The 21,221-nt window shown below is 36.9% G+C and overlaps 1 protein-coding gene and 1 long non-coding RNA gene across 7 annotated transcripts in view; one reads left to right on the forward strand and one right to left on the reverse strand.

Moving 5' to 3' along the window:
- LOC119241306 (uncharacterized) overlaps positions 1-21,221 on the reverse strand; it is a 188,354-nt gene that overhangs the window by 107,474 nt on the left and 59,659 nt on the right. The window contains exon 3 of one of the 5 annotated variants that reach the window (XR_005124296.2): positions 14,406-14,479. The exons of the other annotated variants lie outside the window; for them this stretch is intronic. This is a non-coding gene — a long non-coding RNA (uncharacterized LOC119241306). The remainder of the gene's footprint in view (positions 1-14,405; positions 14,480-21,221) is intronic. 5 annotated transcript variants of the gene reach the window in all.
- F5 (coagulation factor V) overlaps positions 1-21,221 on the forward strand; it is a 70,681-nt gene that overhangs the window by 14,024 nt on the left and 35,436 nt on the right. The window contains exons 4-10 of one of the 2 annotated variants that reach the window (XM_037506525.2): positions 8,652-8,864; positions 10,487-10,630; positions 12,812-13,033; positions 14,339-14,504; positions 17,786-17,954; positions 19,881-19,980; positions 20,313-20,524. In XM_037506525.2, the coding sequence (XP_037362422.1) occupies positions 8,652-8,864; positions 10,487-10,630; positions 12,812-13,033; positions 14,339-14,504; positions 17,786-17,954; positions 19,881-19,980; positions 20,313-20,524 (1,226 nt within the window). The remainder of the gene's footprint in view (positions 1-8,651; positions 8,865-10,486; positions 10,631-12,811; positions 13,034-14,338; positions 14,505-17,785; positions 17,955-19,880; positions 19,981-20,312; positions 20,525-21,221) is intronic. The other variant, XM_054693490.1, reaches the window with a different exon arrangement.

Genomic DNA, 21,221 nt, shown 5'->3' on the forward strand with positions numbered 1-21,221 from the left:
ACAATGAAGTATTAACTACAATTTCAAGCATCTTCAAAGCCATTTTACCAAGATGCTGAGTGAGGTAGCATGCCCATCTCTCCTATGTTCCTAAAAACCATTCAGTGACATAGTGAATAACCCCTTCACGTACTTAGGAAAGCTTCCAAATGACTACACCAGGAATTTAGCAAATGGACCAGAAGGGGAGAATCCTCTAATTGTCATATGTAAGTTGCATTTCAACTGTGGGAGGAGGCAAGTGTTTTGAACTTTGTAGCCCAGCTGGGCTGTTTGCACAGGGAATGAACCTTGCAACATAATCACCCTCCTTTTACTGTTTGCTGTCCCTACACTCCCCCACAAAAAGCAATCATTTATGAGCATTGCTTAAAATGCTCCCACCACTTCCATTGATCATTTCATTATTGGTCCTAGTCCCATGAGCCTAAAAAGGGAAGTGCAGATTGGTAGAGAAAATCAAAATCAAATTCTATTTTCAAAATTAGCTTTTATTTCTATGTACACAAATCTAGTAAATAGTGTCTTTCATGGTCAGACAAGATTTTTCTTTATTTTACTGTGTTATTTTACTGTGTTAAAATGAAACATCTTCATGCCTGACTCATATAGAGAGCTCAAAAATGCCCTGGTGGTTTGACTATTTTCTCAGGAGATAAACTATTACCAGCTGAGCCAGATACATGAAAATCCAGATTCTTTTATCTCCAAAGATAGATAGATATTTGAGAGATGGATGGTGGGTGACTGAGACAATATAATAGGCTTAGAGAAGACTCAGTCCTTGCTCTACTTGATCTAACCAGTGAAAGATCCAACACAGATAGCAAGCTTCCTTATCTGAGAGTTAATCCTTAAACCCTGTCAAGGATCTGAGGACCTACTCTCATCAGCTACAAGGAGAAGATAGCCACTGAAAGAATGCTGGATTTAAAGCTGGAATGACCTGGGTTTGAACCCTAAGTAAATAGGCAATTCCCCTTACCAGTAACCCTCATAAAATGGGGATGTCAATTCCTTCCATCTAAGGTTATTGCAAGTCTTAGTCATAATATAAGTAAAGTGCTTGGCACCTAGTTGTCACTCAATAATGACAGCTGTAGTTGCTGTGGTTATTTCATGACTATTTATCATGCACATATTAAATTTTGTAACCTTTTGAATGAAGGCCATGGATTATGCTCATCATTTTATTTTTACTCAAATGAAATATAACTTTCCTGTGGAATTTAAATGCCAAAATGAACTAAAATTGCATGGAAAACCTCAGTTATGTTAGCCAGTAGCATCCAAGAGTAAACTGACTCTACAGGAAGACCTAAGCTATCATCTGTGGTATTGTCTATCTCAAAGATCTTTAGCTCTCATGGACTTTGTAAATATCTATTTATTTGACCTAGAAAACCGTTACTTTTTAATTCTTCACTATCTTTAATTAAAAGAGGTTTGGAAATATGAACTATTTCCAGGAAAGATTTTACTGTACCCAGTGTGGAAATTTCGTTTTAATCCATAAATTGGCAGCATCTGACATAAATGGCAAATAGTACCTTGATGTGCCCAAATTATCCCCAGTGACAATCCCTACCATGTGTGCCTGGAGAAGTCCTCAATGATCCACAAGGCAAGGACAAGTAACCCTTTTGACAGGATGGATAAATCATGATTTATAAAAATGCTTACAAGAACATTTGCTTTAGAAATATATTAAATAATATTATTTTTTAAGCTAGCAAATACACCTGCAACTAATCATTGAAAAACGATCACTAGTGGATTTCCATCTGAGGCTAACATTTCAGAAAAATCTATAACTAGCTTGACTGAACTACTTGAAGGAAATGCTGCACCTGTGAGCAAATTTTGTTGCTTAAAAGATTTTTGAAGCTGTTTTGGTCAATTACCTTTAAAAGTTTGTTTCAGAATGGATTTAAATATTTTACTTGCATTCATATTTTAAACGTGAGTTGTATTATAAACACTATACCACAAAATTAGTTGCATAATATTCAGCTGTCTGCTGGTAAGCCAACTCTCCAAATAAAAATTAAAATATGGACCTCCCTGGTGGCTCAGCGGTTGAGCGCTGGGTTGCAAAGCTGCCTGCAGCCTCTGTAGTGCCAGTTCAATCCCCGGCTGCTCCCCAGCCACCGGAGAAGGGTCCCACATGGCGCGCAGACCTCTCCTGCCGCCCGCTGCTCCCCTCAGCAGTGTACTTCGGTCCTTCTGCCTGCTCTGCTCCCCGCTCTGGCTCTGGTGAATTCTCTCCCTCTCCCGCGCTTCTGACTGTACCCACTGCTTGTATAAATAAATAAATAAAGCTTTAAAAAAAGATGATTAAGAAACTAGTGGAAATTCTTAAAAAAAAAAGTAAAATATAAGAAAATTTCCACCAGAAATTGTTCTTGGCATGTATTACCAAATTCTCTATACAAAAATTAAGTCTGTTAAGTTCTTCCAAAACATGCCAATGCTTGATATAATATAGGTGATTATCTTTTTCATGCCAATGCTGGATATATATATTGGTCTTACAGAGAGACTTAAATATATATACTCTAAATATATATTTTGGTCTTTCAGAGAGACTTATTTGAGTAAAAGGTAAATAGCTGAAACAAATGCAATCATGTAATAATAATAATGCAGTATTTCTCATAAATCTCAAAAATATGAACTCCTTTCTCAACAAGACTTGCATGCTCTGTGCAATGAATTAGGCTTTTTATATAAAATATCAGCATTCAAATTTGTCCATTGCCTAAATTATACCTTCTAAAAGAATTTTCTGAATCCTTGAATGCACAAGACATTCACTGTTTATTAAATGGAGCAGAAAAGAGCTATTTTTTAAAAGATTTATTTATGTATGCAAGAACTGGGGTACAGGCCAGAGGTGTGGGGTGAGAGGATTCACCAGAGACAGAGTTGGGAACAGAACAGGCAGAATTACTGAAATACACTGCTGAGGGGAGCAGTGGGTGAGTCAGGAGAGGTCTGCTGCGCCATGTGGGCAGCTCCCTGACCGAGGATCAAACTTGTGTTGCAGAGCCATTGTTAAAAATCGGTAGCAAGGTAGGATTTGGTGAACCAACTTCCTAGTGGGCAACCAAAGCAGCTCTTTATGTAACTTCACTTTCCAGAAGCTTGTGCACACCATTTTATATTTGAAAAAATACTAAGAACTTTTTGGCAAATAATTAGTACATCTAGACAAAAGTAAACAAATTACAGAGCTGACTATGGACCAGGGAGGAAGTGAGCAGAATTGAGTAAATATAAAACGAAGGGCTATGCTTGTATAAAGAATTAATTATGGCAAGAAGCTGAACAAGGACTTTTTGTGCCCTAGCACGATAGTCTTTCCTGTCCATTTCCCCTCTTTCAGTTAAAAGCTTTAACTTTTTATTTTCATTACAAAGTCAGATTCACCCAAAAAATGCATTTCATAAATGCCTTCTCTAAGTTGCTATTTATATTTCATACCTCATACTATGCAGGCTACAAAATCAAAGACATGAAGTACCTATATTATTCTAGACTAAAGGTAAAATTAACACTTTGAAGTGAAAAGAAGCATTGATAAAATTACCCCAAACTATCTCATTAGTAATCCTCCCTGAGTATAATTCCAGAATTTAACCTCATGTGAAAATCTATATTGTTCACTCTTCATTTCAAGATGTTCATAATTCACCTTTAGTAGTAAACTTAATTAAAATAATTCATTCAATAATATTTTACTAATGTGAATGGAAGTATGAGTAATTTACTTTGGTCAACTAGATGAACATTTAAAAACCACCATGTTCTCAAATAAACCTGGATGTAAAACCCTCATTTAAAAATAAGATTGCTGTCACTCGAAAATCAGTCACCAAGTATCTTAACACATGTGTTATGGTCTCTTAGGTGGTTCTTATTTATATTAGTGGGTTGGCATTCCAGATGAACAATGTGGTTTAGTTGTGACTTCTCCAATGAAGTGGTCCTACAAGAAATCTAGAAGTAGAGTCCATCACAATAGGTATGGGTACCTATATGTACCCTACTTTTAACTGGGTTATGAATTCCTCAATGCATCAGGCTGTCTTCTTTATCTTTTTGCCTTGACACCTGGGACAGGTGGAACATTGACAGTGATGACATTGATGATGTCAATGTCAATAGTCATGGTGGCAGTGGCAGTGGTGGTGGTAATGGTGATAATAATTACTGAACTAAATGGAGGGGCTAAAGACTGTATTAGAAGTAGGGCCTCCCTGGTGGCGCAGCGGTTGAGCGCCGGGTTGCGAAGCTGCCAGCAGCCTCTGCAGCACCGGTTCAATCCCTGGCTGCTCCCCGGCCACCGGAGGAGGGTCCTACATGGCACGCAGACCTCTCCTGCTGCCCGCTGCTCCAATCTTTAAGACTGTATTAGAAGTAGACACTGCAATATTTTCCCTTTGGCCCTGAAATTTATTAACATTGTGGGTGATTGTGAGCAGTTACCTATTCATTTTTTTAAAACAATCTTTTTTGTTAAAAAAAAGATTTATTTATTCATACAAGAGCTGGGGTACAGGCCAGAGATGCAGAGGGGTGAGAGGATTCACCAGAGACAAAGTGGGGAACAGAACCAGCAGACTGATTGAAATACACTGCTGAGGGGAGCAGCGGGTGAGACAAGAGAGGTCTGCCGCACCATGTGGGTTTCTCCCTGGCTGGCTGGGGATCAAACTCATGCTGCAGAGGCTGCAGATTGCTTCGTAGTATGGTGCTTAAGCCCTTGCACCACCAGGGAGGCCTCAGTTACCTATTCTTATTACCAGTGTTTAACTATCTTTGGTATTGATACGTCATCACCTTCAATCTTTCTCTCCTGTGTTAAGAGAAATCACAAATACTTAAGACACATTTTATCAAAAGTAAAACATGAAGGAAACAGACTATCAATTGTAGAAGCCTAGGAAAGGAACAACTAGACCAAAATACTAAATTTATTACCACAGGCTGCCATGCATACCCAGATATTTTACTTATGTTTTCCAGTCTCATAACCCATCAAAAATGATAACATTACATATAGAAAAAGGATATTAAATTTAATTATGAATGAGAGAACTGAGGCTAAAAAGGGAGATAAGAAACTTTTCTAAATTTTCCCAGTTAGCAAGTCATACAAATGAAGAAATTTCAATTCTAACCCTAAAACTCACATACTTTCTTCCACAGTCTAGCAGGAATAAGTGTCATTAATCATACAATCTTACAAATACTTAATTAAAAATGTGATAAATTCTGTTGCATATGTATATATGTTATTATCTTCATCTGAAGGATGAACATGCATTTATTTAGAAAAAGAGAGGAAGGAATTCAAAAGAGTTACATTTCATCCTACAAAGAATATCACATTTTGTCCTTTGAGAGTGTGTGAAGACAATGGAAAGTGACATTTTCCACCATAGAAGTCCCTTGTGGGGTAGTCCCTTGTGGGTTTTAACAGTTGGGACAGTGGGAGCATAATAGCCAGAAACATTGTTCTTAACTTCATGAAGCCTTGAGTAAGAATTAATATGCTTGGGCCTCCCCTGGTGGCGCAGGCGGTTGAGCGCCTCTGCCGGTTCATTCCCTGCCGGTTCAATCCCATCCGGTTCAATCCCGGCCGGCCAGAGAGGGTCCCACATGGCGTGGCAGACCTCTCCTGTCTCACCCGCTGCTCCCCTCAGCAGTGTATTTCATCAGTCTGCCTGTTCTGTTCCCCACTCTGTCTCTAGTGAATCCTCTCACCCTCCTGTGCATCTGGCCTGTACCCTGGTTCTTGTATAAAATAAATAAATAAATCTTTTTTTAAAAAAAAGGAATTAATATGCTTGAGTTACATATACATAGAACTAGTCAACAATTTGCCATGTAAGTTCCACTTAATAGACAATGTTTGACCTCAGAGGGCAGCTCTCCTTATCAGTTCTGTTTGTGCTTTGCTACCAAACCAATTTTGTAACTTTCTAGAGATAATATTTCCCATTTATTAGCAGGCACTCTTTCTCATAAACACCTCATTCTTTTTGACTATGAGTGGAATAATACTATTATTCACAGGACATTATTTAGGATTTTAACATTTCTCAGCTCCTGATAATTTGAATATTTGGACTATATATTTTTTAACAGAGTAGAAAGTTCAACCTATAGTAAATATTGGTTATCAGTGTCTAACTATGGGGAGGGGGGGAAGACAGGAAGATACCATAGAGTTATGGTAAGCTTTTCACTAGCACAAATGTCACAAACTCAGATGTGGATGGTAACCAGGAAAATAATTTAACAGCAAAAAATGAGCCTAGTTGAGACTGGTAATAAGAGTTAGTGTCTTATATAATGGGGTAGCTAGGTCTCAGATCCAATCAAATTCTATGCAGAAGTTTGGTTCAGTGCCACCAGATCCCCAGGTTTTTTGTTTGTGTGTTTGAGAAACCAGCAACCCAGATTCTTTTTTTTGTTGTTTTAAAATTTTATTTATTTATTTATTTGTTTATACAAGCATTGGGTACAGTCAGAAGCGTGGGAGGGTGAGAGAATTCACCAGAGCCAGAGCGGGGAACAGAACAGGCAGACTGTCAAAGTACACTGCTGAGGGGAAGAGTGGGAGCAGCAGGAGAGGTCTGTCGTGCCTTGTGGGACCCTCTCAGCGGCCGGGGATCGAACTGGCACTTCAGAGGCTGTGGGCAGCTTCGCAGCCCAGTGCTCAACTGCTCCACCACCAGGGGAGGCCCCAACCCAGATTCTTATATAATATCTCTACATTGTTAATGTCAGTACTTAATTAGTTTTAATACCATTGCAACCTTAAAATATACCCACAAGCCAAGACTTGATAGCCTTGGTTCTACAGGACTTCATTTTTTAAAAATTTTTTTTAAAGATTTATTTATTTATTTATTTATTTATTTATTTATGCATACAAGAACTGGAGTACAGGCCAGAGGTGTGTGTGGGGGTGTGTGTGTGAGAGGATTCACCAGAGACAGAGTAGGGAACAGAACAGGCGGATTGACTGAAATACACTGCTGAGGGGAGCAGCAGGTGAGTCAGGAGAGGTCTGCTGTGCCATGTGGGTAGCTCTCTGGCCGGGAATAGAACTCATGCTGCAGTAGCTGTGGACAGCTTCATAGGTTGCGTCTTAACCCCTTGCACCACCAGGGAGGCCCCTCTACACGACTTTACATCTTAAGAGTTCAGTAAGCATTCATTGAGCACTTTCTCCATGCTAATACAAAGATACTAAGACAAATACTCTTCACACCTGTATTTGAGAAGCTCACACCCTGGTCACAGAAATGAGCAAGACACAATTATTATCTTATGAGAGAAACTGAAATTAATGATATAATATTTATTTATTAATTGTGATAAGTTCTATGAAAGAAAAAATTACATAGCAAAGTCACAGGTCAAGGAATGAGTGAGCTTATATTTAAAGTTGACATTTGAAGGATGAGTACACATTTATCAAAAGGAAGAAAGGAAGAAGAGTACTCTAGATCAAGGGTATAGTATCAACAAAGATCCTGAGGTAGGATGGAATTTGGAGTATCTGGGGAACCAAAGAGAATACTAGTGACTGAGAATTAGTGAACAAGGAAAGGAATTACATATAATAGAAATGGAGAAAGAAGCAGGAGTAGGTCATACATGAACTTGTGTAGCCCAAAGAGCAATCCCAGCATGGGCTGGTAATAATGAAACTTTCACCTAACTTAAGGAGGAAAGCCTCCAACAGAGGAAGCTGCCCATGCCACTTGGCTATCTGTGACATTGAGTTTCCCTTTCCTGACCTCGCTTGCTCCATCTTTAGGCACATCTTCCTTTGCTGTTGAAAATCCTACCAAACCCTCTGTACTTCTCTTCATCCATAACAATCTCTTCAATATGAAAGACTGATTTCTACACCACACCTATCCCAACAGAAAGGAAAGTCAATTACATGTGACAGTGTTAATGGTGGGTCTTTGGGAACAAAAAGCACAGATTTAAGGCATCTAAACTTCAGAGGATAGTCACATTTCACACTCACAAGGACATTTAAACTGACCTATACTTTAAGAGCTATACTGTAAGAGTCTGTTGAGATAATCAGATGGTTGAGAGGTGTTAAGGCAATAAAAAATCACTGAGGGTGGCAGTAGCTGGAAAGATTACATAAAACACAAAGCAAAACAAAATATAAGCAACTCTAAGTGTACTTATGTCCCAGGCTAATATACAGTTAAATATAAGATGGCACCATAAAGAAACAAGATCCAGTCTGAGCTGCTTTACTGATCATGGAGATTTAACTCTCTGATTATGTTTAAATAATAATTATGTAGCTACCCTGGAAAAATAACTTGTTAAATCTAAGATTACTAGTAACATTTCTTATTCACTTATTCATTTCTCATTCACTGACGTGAATAAGATATTATTATATACCATCATATAATAAAAGTCTTTATAATTACATAGACATAGAAGTGGGTATATATGAATCTTCACAAATAATAAAATACATATATTCCGTGTACTACAGAAAGTCTTATACATCTTATATCTCCCCAATTTGTGAGTGATAAAAGTAGCAGTGCTCAGAAAGTGTCCAGATATTTTCAGGGCTTTTCTTTCTGCAGGTGCTTCTTACCTTGACCACACATTTCCGGTGGAGAAAATGGATGATGCTATAGCTCCAGGCCAAGAATATATCTATGAATGGATTATCAGTGAGGACAGTGGGCCCACACAAGATGACCCTCCCTGCCTCACACACATCTATTACTCCCATGAAAATCTGATACAGGACTTCAATTCTGGGCTGATTGGACCTCTGCTTATTTGTAAAAAAGGTAAAAAAAAAAAATCAACAATAATAATAAAGATGCCATAGTGGTAAGTAGTATTATAATGGAATGATGCTGAGAAGAATCTTGGTACCTTTCATAAAATCAAGCACAGAGAGACCAGGTGGAAACCAGATTATTGTGAAAGTGTTAATGATGGGTCTTTGGGTGCATAAAGCACAAATTTAAGACTTTTTAAAGGTTTATAATCTTCCCCTGTTTCTTCTAATCCCGCCTTCATCTCTGTCCTGGTAATATCTACCAAGTAAATACCAACTTGAAAGTATGCTCTGAAGCTATTCTCATAAGATCTTAATAGTTATCTCAGGACCAAGCCTTATTGAAAGTATACAGCAGTCTGTACTCTGCTGAGAGTATTGGAAAAGAACATAGATGAGATTTGAGTTGTTAATTTGGTCTACAAATACACAAAATTCCAACTTTCTTTTTTTTTTTTAAGATTTATTTATTTTTATACAAGAACTGGGGTACAGGCCAGAGGTGCAGGAGGGTGAGAGGATTCACCAGAGACAGAGTGGGGAGCATCACAGGCAGATGGACTGAAATACTGAGGGGAGCACTGGGCGAGACAGGAGAGGTCTGCCGTGCCATGTGGGATCCTCGCCAGTGGGCCAGGAACGAACTGGCGCTGCAAAGGCTGTGGACAGCTTCACAGCACTGCGTTCAATCCATTGCGCCACTGGGGAGGCCCCAACTTTGTTTCTTATAAACAAGTTGAACACTTTGGTTGATTGGTTTCAAATATACTAAGTTGACTTTTTAAGAAATTTTATTGTCTGGACTTCTTGTCCACAAGCTTGAACTTTAATTTTATCCCAAAAGAATTTAGTCCATCTTTCATCAAAAAAACAACCAACTAAAAATGAACAGTATTATGGGAAGTAACATAATGGGCTTACCATCTGTCTCTGCATACACACATATCATATCTATTTATATTCCTAATTCATTTATTCATGCACTACCTAGTATACAGAAGATATTACAATGGCACTGACAAACATTCAAGCTTATTAAATGCTTCTTTGGTTTTATAATGAGCTACATTTTTCATCACTGACCCTCTGAACCAATTCTCTAGTGCCCCACTACATATACAAATGGCATGGCCGTATCAAATTTGGAGTGTGATGTTTTTACCAAACAAGCTAAGATACTTTTGTATTGTTATATTGACCCTGGAGGAAATTGATACTTTCACTAAACCCTTGAGAGTCACCAGACGCTTTTTTATCTATGCCTGATTAAATTTACCTGTAAAGCCCATTCCGCAAGACTATGAAGTTCCAGAGAAAAACACTTAATGTGACACTTAATTCTAAAAGCCCTCCATCATTATTAGTTAATAAAATGCTGTTCTTAAAAAATCCATCTGCCTGTTCTGTTCCCCGCTCTGTCTCTAGTGAATCCTCTCACCCTCCCGCGCAACTGACCTGTACCCCGGCTCTTGTATAAATAAAATAAATCTTAAAAAATATAAGAACTTCTTAAAATTGCTATTATGAATTATGATTAGTTACTTACCTACCAGTCTTTGCTTTCCAGGAATAGCATTTGAGAGCCTTCTATCTGTGATACTGCTGGAATGTATGTCTTTTCTTAAATAGGCACCCTCACTGAGGATGGGATTCAGAAGATGTACGACAAGCAACATGTGTTGATGTTTGCTGTGTTTGATGAAAGCAAGAGTTGGAGCCAGTCACCATTCCTAATGTACACAGTCAATGGCTATGTGAATGGAACCATGCCAGGTAACATTTGAGCTGTGCGCTATCCAACAATGGAATCATCTGTAACTTAGTCCTATTGTTTTCTGTAGGGCTCTAGGGAAGCTATCCATATTCTCTATATTTCAACTCTTAATCAAAAAGTTAATCTAGTTCAGTGGTTATCAAGAGTTTATCATTTTTCTTTTAATCAGCAAGTACCACAGATGCATTGAAAGTTACCCAAGAGGAATGTGTAGAATTATTAGATTTAGTGCTGAGCAGATTTCACTTTAACCTACATCTCCAGGAAGACCTCTGGGATATCAGCTCATTTCCTTCATTGAATCTGTGATTCCTACTATGTGGTAACCATGTCTTTTTCCACAAAGGAAACCTCACAGGACAGAAGTTCAAGTTCAATTCCTACCAGGAAGGGTCAGCCAAAAAATTGTGATTTAAAAAAAAACAAAACAGTGAAGATGAGTAGGAAATTAGGGGAAATACCAATATACAATAATGCTGCTAGCATTTCAAATGGTGATTAATTAGTAATATTCAAAGGCATGTAAAATGTTTTTTCTTTCCATTTTTCTGCAGATATTGTGATAAAAGCAAAATATCAGCAACTGTTAGGGAGAAAAAAATAACTCCACCTAAATTACTTTAACTTCTCTCTGGTATAAAGCACTTAGAACCAAAGATCCTGAGGGAAAAGAGAACACTAAAATTAAACTTTATTAAATTAAGCATACTTTAAAATGTGAAGTTTTCCAGAGACCATTATCTATATCTTAAAATCACAAATGGCTTTAATTACTAGAAACAAAAATTGTCATGATTGAGGTCTAAATTTTTATTTTAAATTGTATTGTATTTCATTTGAGTCCATCTCCCACTTGGGTTATTACAAACAGACTCAGATGACTCTGAGTTTTGGTTCAGAATTCTAAAACCAGGAGCTTGAAAGCTTGGGCCTTAGTTAACTGACCTCAATCTTAAAAGACTTGAGTTCAAACCTGTTCACTTCTCTACCTTAGTGTAGTCCTTAAGCTACAAGTTGTCTCAAAGTATTTACTTTCCAAAAATGGCTTAGCCATTTGTACAGAGGGTATTTAAGAATTTTTTAATATATAAAATAGCATGTTTAGTACTATGAGCCTTAGAAAGAAGAGGTCAAAAAAGAAATTGTAGCTGAGTCCTGGCAAAGTGAATAATGGTATATATATAGAAGACAAAAAAAAACAAAAAAACAAAAAAACATATGCACAAAAATAAAAAGGAGTAACTTGACCAGGAATAGAGTTTATAAATTTATTGTTGAAAAAGTATAGTTTGGATTAAGAGGGTCAGTTTAGGAAATTATCATTTGTAGAAACTAAAGAAAAGATATTGTTTGCTAAACTGCTTTATGGAGCAATGTAAACTGAATATATATGATAAATGCTAATACATATTATGAAATGCTCTGTTCAGTATGAGCATTTCTTACAAACTAGCATTATCTCAGTCACTGTGGGATTAAAGAAGGAACAAAACTCAGCTTTTGTACTCAGTTCTTATTATTCCATCCATGAGATGCTCACAGTGGAATGAAGACTTGTCCATTGCATTTTAAGTAGACCCTGTAGCCTATGAAGTAATTCATTGCTTTGTCATTAAGACAATCAATAAGTGGATGGATAAAGATAAAATATAAAATCCTTCAATCATCACAACTTCCCTTTCAGCAGAGATTTGACTTCTAACTAGCACAGAGAGTCCCTTCAGCTCAACCCTGTTGGAGACTCTAGAGATCCCTCCCACTAAGCCCAGATGGGTTCCAGAGTGATCAGCCATTACGGCTTGCCCAGAATTTTGCCAGGTCTAGCATGGAAAGTCCTGAATCCTGGGAAACCCTTCTGTCCTGGGTAAAATAGGATGGGTTGTCACTGACTCTGACTAGGGTCTCTCCTTGGTCTAGTACCTTAGTGATCCCTGTGTTTAAACTAAAACACCCCATCTCTGGGGTTTAGCCTTTAATGCCACTTATTATAAATTGTGACTAATTTTCCCATCATCTAGATGTCTGCTTTTCCAGGGCAGGAACCTCAGTGGAGTGTCTAAACCCCTCAAACTTGCAACTATTCCTCATGCATAGCAGGTACTTGTTCTGTATCTGGTGAGTGAATTATTTTTAGAGTGCTAGACTGACTGTTTTGCCCCTATTTCTCTTTTTTCTCTCAGATATAACAGTTTGTGCCTATGACCATGTTAGCTGGCATCTGATTGGAATGAGCTCTGCGCCAGAACTCTTCTCCATTCATTTCAGTGGGCAGGTCCTGGAGCAGAACCATCATAAGATCTCAGCCATCACCCTTGTCAGTGCTACATCCACTACTGCAAACATGACTATGAGCCCAGAGGGAAAGTGGATCATATCTTCTCTTATCCCAAAACATTTTCAAGGCAAGAAACAGTCTTGATTATTAATGTAGAATTCTGTCTTATCAGGCACCAACTTCCTACCTTTACCCTTTTCTAGCTACCCACACACACCAAACTGGCATGCCTTGGGCACTGAAAACAGAATTTAGATACTGTGCTTTTTAGACGTATAACATATTAGCTGGGGATGGAGGAAGCAGAGGAATTAACAAAGATTGTTTAAAGTGAAGAAAAAGCTTAAGAGACTCTACTTCCTCAAAAGGAGAAAGGAGGAAGGAAACGTGGAGATGCATCATAGAGATATTCTTTCTTGGAGTATTTTATTTAATATGCAACTAAGTTGCATATTAAGGCAAAGACCGATATGGTAGAACAAGACAAACATCTACAAGTTTATAAAAGAACCAAGTAACAGAAATTGTAACTTGACAAGATTATCTTTTATATTTTAACCTGACAAGATTATCTTTTGTAATAAGATGATCACAAAGCCAGCACAAAGAAAAAGAAAATGGTTATGTATTGAATGTATCCTCCATAACATCTAAATACTTGAAGAGAGGGCTTTAACGGATATCAGTGACTTCAGGTGGGAAAACTATCAACCTAGGTTGTTATGTGGTATCATAATAAATGAAATAATTTATTGTTCTACTACACACTGTTGCTTTAAAACTGTTGGGAGGAGTCCATGTGAACAGAGGAAAATGTAAGGAAATAGTATCACTACACGAAGTCATTTTGTTATCAAAATAATGTGTATAAGCACATAAGAAAGATATTTCATGGAATAATTTAATTTTCTTTTTGCGCTGAGAGGTCAAAATTATATTTGAAATAATGAGACTGTCTCAATATGCTGGGAAGATAGAGTCTCAGCTAACAAGACAACAATAAAATTACATTTATTGAGGTTAAACACATTTTGTGTTAACTTATTTCATATGGTAAATACTAGTATGTACTAGTATTGTCTGCATTTTAAAATAAAGGGAAAGGTAACAGGTAAAATAAGAAATCAACAAGACATAACTCATAAAGTTTTCAGGATTTAGAAGTTATAAGAAATTTTCCCTCTCTGAAAGAAACAAAGGAAATTTTTCCAAATTTCTTCCCAAGTCCATCTTTTTTCCCCTTGTGTTTTATTTTTGCCCCTTCTTAACTGTACTGAAAAAGGTTCCAAACCAAAATATTTGAAGTTGTCTGAGCATTACTCTCACCATTATTGAAACCATCACACATATATTTAAAAGATATGTTTTTTTTTTTAAATCATCTTGAATTTCTTCTCTTAAAGGCTTTCACTGTCTTTATGTCCCAACTTAGCTGGAATGCAGGTTTCCTTAGACATTAAGAACTGCCCAAAGAAAACTAGAAATACTAAGAAACTTACTCGTGACCAGAGGCGGCACATTAAGAGGTGGGAATATTTCATTGCGGCAGAAGAAGTCATTTGGGACTATGCACCTGTAATTCCAGCAAACATGGACAAGTGAGTATTAGGGGTTCTTACACAGTTGAAGGTTAAAAACATCATCAGTGGGGCCCACTGAAATGGGGTGAAATGCCATGAGTTGATATCTCTTAGCTGTCAAATCAATCTGGAATTATACCAAAATCACCAAGGGAACTCAGCATAATAAGAGGAGTAATAATAGTAATAGTAATGGTAGAAATAGCTAACACTTGTTAAATGCTTGATACTTCCAAGCACTGTGTTAAACCTTTCTAAGAGCTTCATTTTAATTCTTCAAGTTAAAGACAGCTTTTACTTATTTTGTAGATTAGGAAATCACATGATCATTTCAATAGATGCAGAAAGGACCTTTGACAAACTTCCTTTAGTGATAGACTCTCAATAAACTAGGTCGAAAAGGACTGTTCCTCAACATAACAAAGGATATATACAACAAACCCTAAGATAACATCATACTCAATGGTGAAAAGCTGAAATCTTTTCCTCTAAGATCAGGAATAAGACAAGTGTGCCTACTTTCACCACTTCTCTTCAACATGGTACCGGAAATCGTAGCCAGAGCAATCCAGCAATAAAAAAAAAATAAAAGGCGGGCCTCCCGGTGGCATTGGCAGTTGAGTGCAGCGCTGTGAAGCTGTCAGTAGCCTCTGCAGTGCCGGTTCAATCCCTGCTGGCTGTGGAGATACCCACATGGTGTGGCAAACCTCTCCTGTCTCGCCCGCTGCTCCCTCAGCAGTGTATTTCAGTCAATCTGCCTGTTCTGTTCCCTACTCTGTCTCTGGTGAATCCTCTCATCCCCTGCACATCTGGCCTGTACCCCAGTTCTTGTATAAATAAAAAAAAAAATTAAAAATAAAAAAATATAAAAGGTATCCAAATTAAAAAGGGAGATGTAAAATTACCTCTATTTGCAAATCACATGATTTCATATATAGAAACCCTAAAAATGCCTACCAAAATAACTATTAGAACTAATAAAAGAATTCAATGAATTTGCAGGATGTAAAATCAACATGTAAAAATCAGTTGCATTTATATACACTAACAAAGAACTATATAAACAGAAATTTAAAATGAACTAAAATATCTACACATTGAAAACTGTAAGATATTGGTAAAAGAAATAGAAGACACAAATAGAAAGATATCCTGTGTTCATGAATTTGAAGAATCAATTTTGTTAAAAAGTTCATACTCCTCAAAGTAATCTACAAATTCCTATCAAAAATTTCAGGACATTTTTCACAGAAGAAGGAAAGAAAACAATTCTAAAATTCACATGAAACCACAAAAGAATCCAAATACCCAAGTAACCTTGAGAAAAAAGAACAAAACTGGAGGCATCACACATCTTGATTTCAAACTATAATACAAATCTACTGCAATCAGAACAGTTTGGTGATGGAGTAAAATTATATAAACCAATGGAACAGAATAGAGACCAAAAATAAACCAAGGTATACACATTCAACAAATGTTTCACATTTGTCAAACATAATAAAAAACACAATGGAGAAGAGGATAGTCTCCTCAAAAAATGATAATGGAAAAATTGGATATCCATTTGGAAACTAATGAAATTAGAACCTTAGCTTACACCACTTATGAGAATTAATTCAAAATGCATTTAAAACTTACATGTAATATTTAAAAGCACAAAACTCTTAGGAGAAAACACAAGGAAAAAGCTCTTTAGCATAGGTCTTTGCAATGATTTCTTGGAAATGACACCAAACACACCAGCAACAAAAGCAAAAATTAACAAGTGTGACTAAGCCAAACAAAAAAGGTTATTCACAGTAAAAGAAAAAAATCCAAAAAATTAAAAGGTAATGTGTGGAATGGGAGAATATACTTACAAATCATATATCTATGAGGTTAGTATTAAAAAATATATATAAAACTTATGTAACTCAATAGCAATCATTCCCCATGAGGGAAATGAGAAAATACTGGTCAAGTGTATAAACTTTCTGTTATAAGACAAATACATTCTGGGTATCTAATAAACAGCAGGGTAACCATAGTCAAAATTACTGTATTGTATGCTTGAAATTTACTGAGATAATAGATTGTAATTTTTCTTATCACACACATTTATAAACATACACAAGAAACACACCATATTAAGTAGGTAAGATGAAGGAGGTATTAATAAGCTGTGGTAATCACATGTATACATATATAAATCATTACATATACTGCAAATATACACAATTTTTTACTCATCACTAGACCTCAAGAAAACTGGAAAATGCAAAAAAAAAGGTCAAGGTATAGCACAGTGAATAGCTACCTTTTATTAAATGAGTGAGAAAAAGAATATATTTTCAAGTCATATTTACATGTATTTGCATAAAAATACTCTGCAATTGTGTGTTGACACACAAGTCAATTGTGTATAATACAAGTGAATGTTTAAAAAATGCTGAGAGTTTGGGGAGGTAGTTTAAGGAGATATATTATGTAAGAGTTTTCAATTCAATCAAAATCATGTGAATGTGTTTGCTTTTAAAATTTTAACTTAGATTCTGAACAAAAGGGGGACTTTTACAAGAGTACAATAATAGCAGACAAAATTAAGATAGGAACCCTGTACACTCTGGCAACAAGGATTTTTATCATTCAAAAAAAAATACATCAAAATGAATAAACTTCATCACGGAGTTTCTTGAAAACTAAGGCAATAAAGAGGACCAAAGGGGAAAGTGGTTTACACTGCTGCCCCTGAATCATTTATTTCACCATTTACAGGACTGGGTGAACATGGTCGCTTTTCAGTCAGCACGAGGACTGGGTGGATTGCAGAAGGGCAGCCCAACAAAACAGAACTATAGAAACAGTGAAAATTTCCTGGAGTAGAAATGGCTTTTAGAGATTGAAAAATACCTGGAAAGCCAATAAGTGTACATAGACTAAGTGACAGGAGAGACTTAGGAAAAATCTTAGTATGTCCTATACTTGCAGCCAGTATAAGCCTTTTTGCAGAGATATCTAAGGTCTACTATTGCCACCAGAATGACAGGCAGATGGAAACAGCTGCTATTAACTAGATGCAGCTGACTTTATCTATGGGCGGAGGGGAGAAAACAGCTCAGACATTGCCACTTCTCCAAAAGACAACAGAACTTTGCTAAACCGCATTAAGATTTTTCTTTCTTTCACTCTTTTTTTTAGAAGGCTAACTTTTAGCTAATCCAAGGGCAAAACTTCTAAGCACCATGGTTTCACCATTTTACAGTGGTCTTTACTTGAAAAAACGGTGCAATATTTTTAAAATTTCATCTTACTTTAAGAAAATACAGATCTCTGCACTTGGATAATTTCTCAAACCAAATTGGAAAGCATTATAAGAAGGTTGTCTACAGACAGTACCAAGATGCATCCTTCACCAAACGGCTGGATATCAATGAAGATGGAATCTTGGGCCCTATTATCAGAGCCCAGGTCAGAGACACACTCAAAGTAAGTAACAGAAATGAGAACCATGGAAATACTGGTTATTTTAAATAGAAAAAAAAAATTCTTTCATCTTTAAAAGAAAAATATGTCCATATAATTTTAAATTCAAATGCAGCTTTGAGTCTTTATTGATAATATTTGCACTTATTCATAGCCTACCTCGTCATGCAAAAACTGAGACAGTTTATCAAATTATGAAGGAATAATACCAAAGTTGATGTAATTCGGGTGAAGGATAATCTGGGGACAAAGAAAATAAAGCCAATGATAAGTCTATTGAAACACATGCTATATGTTCCTTTGAGGTTGTCTGCAAATTCTTTCTCAAGGTTTCTAGTAGCCAAAGTAAAAAGGGAAATATGCTAGGACAAGATTCATAGTAGTCATGAAGTTACTAGAGGACTTTCTCCTTTGGATCCTAAAAAAGAGGATGCTGTGTGATGAAATGCATAGAATCCTTGATAAAATTCCTACTACTGGCACAATAAATTAAAAGTCTGCCTCACCTTTTAAAATGTTATAGCTCATAACATACAGTAAACACAAATGAATAAAAATCAATCTTTCAATGTGCTCTAGGTATATAGTTCTCTGATGATTGGTATCTGATGAAGACAAATTTAGATATGTGTCAAGAGCTGTAAGTGTTCTTCTGACAGCTTTTCTTAAATGTTGTGTCACATCATCAAGCTTTTGCTGAGAACTAGGCAGCAGAGAATCAAGGTGGCACAAGATTTGGAATGCAGATAATCTACAGATAAGGATGAGTCAAAGGCTTTCCCAATCAACCAAGTCAAAGATAAGATTAAGGTTCTTTTTTGAAGATTAAGGAGCTTAACTAGGAGTGCTGCATGAACACTGCCCACCCCCACTGCCCTCTTCATAGGGGTAAACTAAGAGGGTATCTGCAGACAAGTCCTATTCTGCTTATTTAAAAATAATAAAAGGACAAAACTCAACCTCTCTTACTTTCTCTTTCCCTTCCTCGCTTTTTTCCTTTTTTTTTTTTTTTTAAGATTTATTTATGCATACAAGAACTGGGGTATAGGCCAGAGGTGCGGGGAATGAGAGGATTCACCAGAGACAGAGTGGGGAACAGAATAGGCAGACTGACTGCAATACACTGCCAACAGGAGCAGCAGGGGAGACTGGAGAGGTCTGCTGCGCCATGTGGGTTGCTCCCTGACTGACTGGGGATTGAACTTGTGCTGCAGAGGCTGTGGATAGGTTCATAGTGCTGTGCTTAACCCCTTGCACCACCAGGGAGGCCCCTGCGTTGATTTCTGATCCTTTTTTATGTGCCTCAAGCAAGTGTAAGTACAGCTCATTGAAAATGAAGATGGCTTCCTCAGTCAAAGCCAAACCAATAATAAACTCTTAACATATGGCCACAAAATTGCTATCCCCAGAGGGGGACAGTGGCAGGGTTGTAGTGGGGGAATGAAGGGGTCTAGTGAAACATGGTAGAGTTGGGGCTCTGGTGTTGGATAGGGTATGAAAGTATACATTTGTAGAGGTTTGAACCTATAACCCCTTGAGCAGATACAAAGATGTAAACCTACTTTACCTCGATAAATATAATTTGGGGGAGAAGGGGAGATGGCTTCAAAGTGGTGCTAAAATTCTCCTCTAACTGGAGAGACGAATCACAACTTAGAAAGGAGCCCATTACAAAGGAGAGGGCAAGAGAGAGAGAGACCGGTTTGGAGAAGGTAAGGAAAACAATAAGTCAAACCTGTCTTTCCACCTTCCACCTTACAATGTGAGTAAAACTTTCAAATGCTTCTTCCAGGTGATGGGGTAGGTCACTGCTCAAATAAACAGAACTAGTGTGTGCACACACACCCTTCTACCAAGTGAATATACAAAGATAGCATCCTATATTAATTTTTATGCTTGACCTTAAATTAACTTTATTTAACTTTGTAGATTGTGTTCAAAAATATGGCCAGCCGTGTGTACAACATTTATCCTCATGGAGTGACCTTCTCCCCTTATGAAGATGAGGTCAACTCTTCTTCCAACTCAGGTGTGAATCATTTGCTTCCAGAAACTATTGACCTCTGATAAGCTGCCACATTTTTCTACTAACCTCTTTGCCTTTGTGCAATCAGGGAGTATAGATGTAAGGGTATGGTAAAATTCACAGCTCTTTGGGGAATAGTGGTTACAGTGTCCTTTTTAGTGCCATAGTGACCTCTAGTGGAGCAATATCTATGACTACATGCTACCCAGGATACTATCAAGGGAGGTTAATGTAAAAAGAATATTCCTTTCCAAGTATTAATTGATTCTAAAGAAAGCTCAAATTATTTATATTTTTGTATCGAGTATCATGAAAAAATTATATTTTTCTTTCAGGCGCTGATACCATGATTAGAGCAGTTCAACCAGGGGAAAACTATACTTATAAGTGGAACATCCTGGAGTCTGATGAACCCACAGAAAATGATGCCCAGTGCTTAACAAGACCATACTACAGTAATGTGGACATCATAAGGGACATAGCCTCTGGGCTGATAGGGTTACTTCTAATTTGTAAAAGCAGATCTCTGGACAAGAGAGGCATACAGGTATTTTTGTCCTTGAGGCAACTTTTTAGAAATTCCAGTTTTCTCTGGCTAGAATAGTAAATAATGTGGATTTTCCTTTTTGAGAACAGTAAATATCAAATAGTTCTCTTTAATGAAAATGTGATAATGGTTACTCCTTTGGTTACTTTTTAAAAAAAATGCTGAAATAACATTGGTTTATAGCATTATTTGGGTTTCAGATGTATAGCATTATAAATCAATACACACACACACACACACACACGTGGGTGTCTATATTATGTTCACCACCAAAAGTCTAGTTTCCATTCTTCCAAACTGATTCCTTTTTTTTTTTTTTTGAAATATGCACTCATCTCCCCCTGCCCTTCTGGTTCCACTATTTATTTGGTTTTATAAGAGTTTGTTTTTGTTTTGTTTTGTTTGCTCATTTGTCCTGTTTATCTTTCACAGATGAGTGAGATCATATGATGTTTATCTTTTTTCTGACATTCCACTTAAAATAATATCCTCTAAGGTGCATCTACATTCTTGCAAGTGGCAATATTTCATCAAAAAAGATGAAATAGCTGAGTAGTAGTCCATTGTGTGTATGTGGCTAGGTGGATGGATGGATAGCTCATCTTCTTTATCTAATCATCCACTGATGGGCACTTAGGTTGTTTCCAACTCTTGGGTTTTGTGAATAATGCTGCAGTGAACATGGAGGTACAAATAT

Source organism: Talpa occidentalis, unplaced genomic scaffold (genome assembly GCF_014898055.3).
Source record: "Talpa occidentalis isolate TD23 unplaced genomic scaffold, MPIMG_talOcc4v2.1 talOcc4.12, whole genome shotgun sequence".
NCBI classification, from domain to species: domain Eukaryota; kingdom Metazoa; phylum Chordata; class Mammalia; order Eulipotyphla; family Talpidae; genus Talpa; species Talpa occidentalis.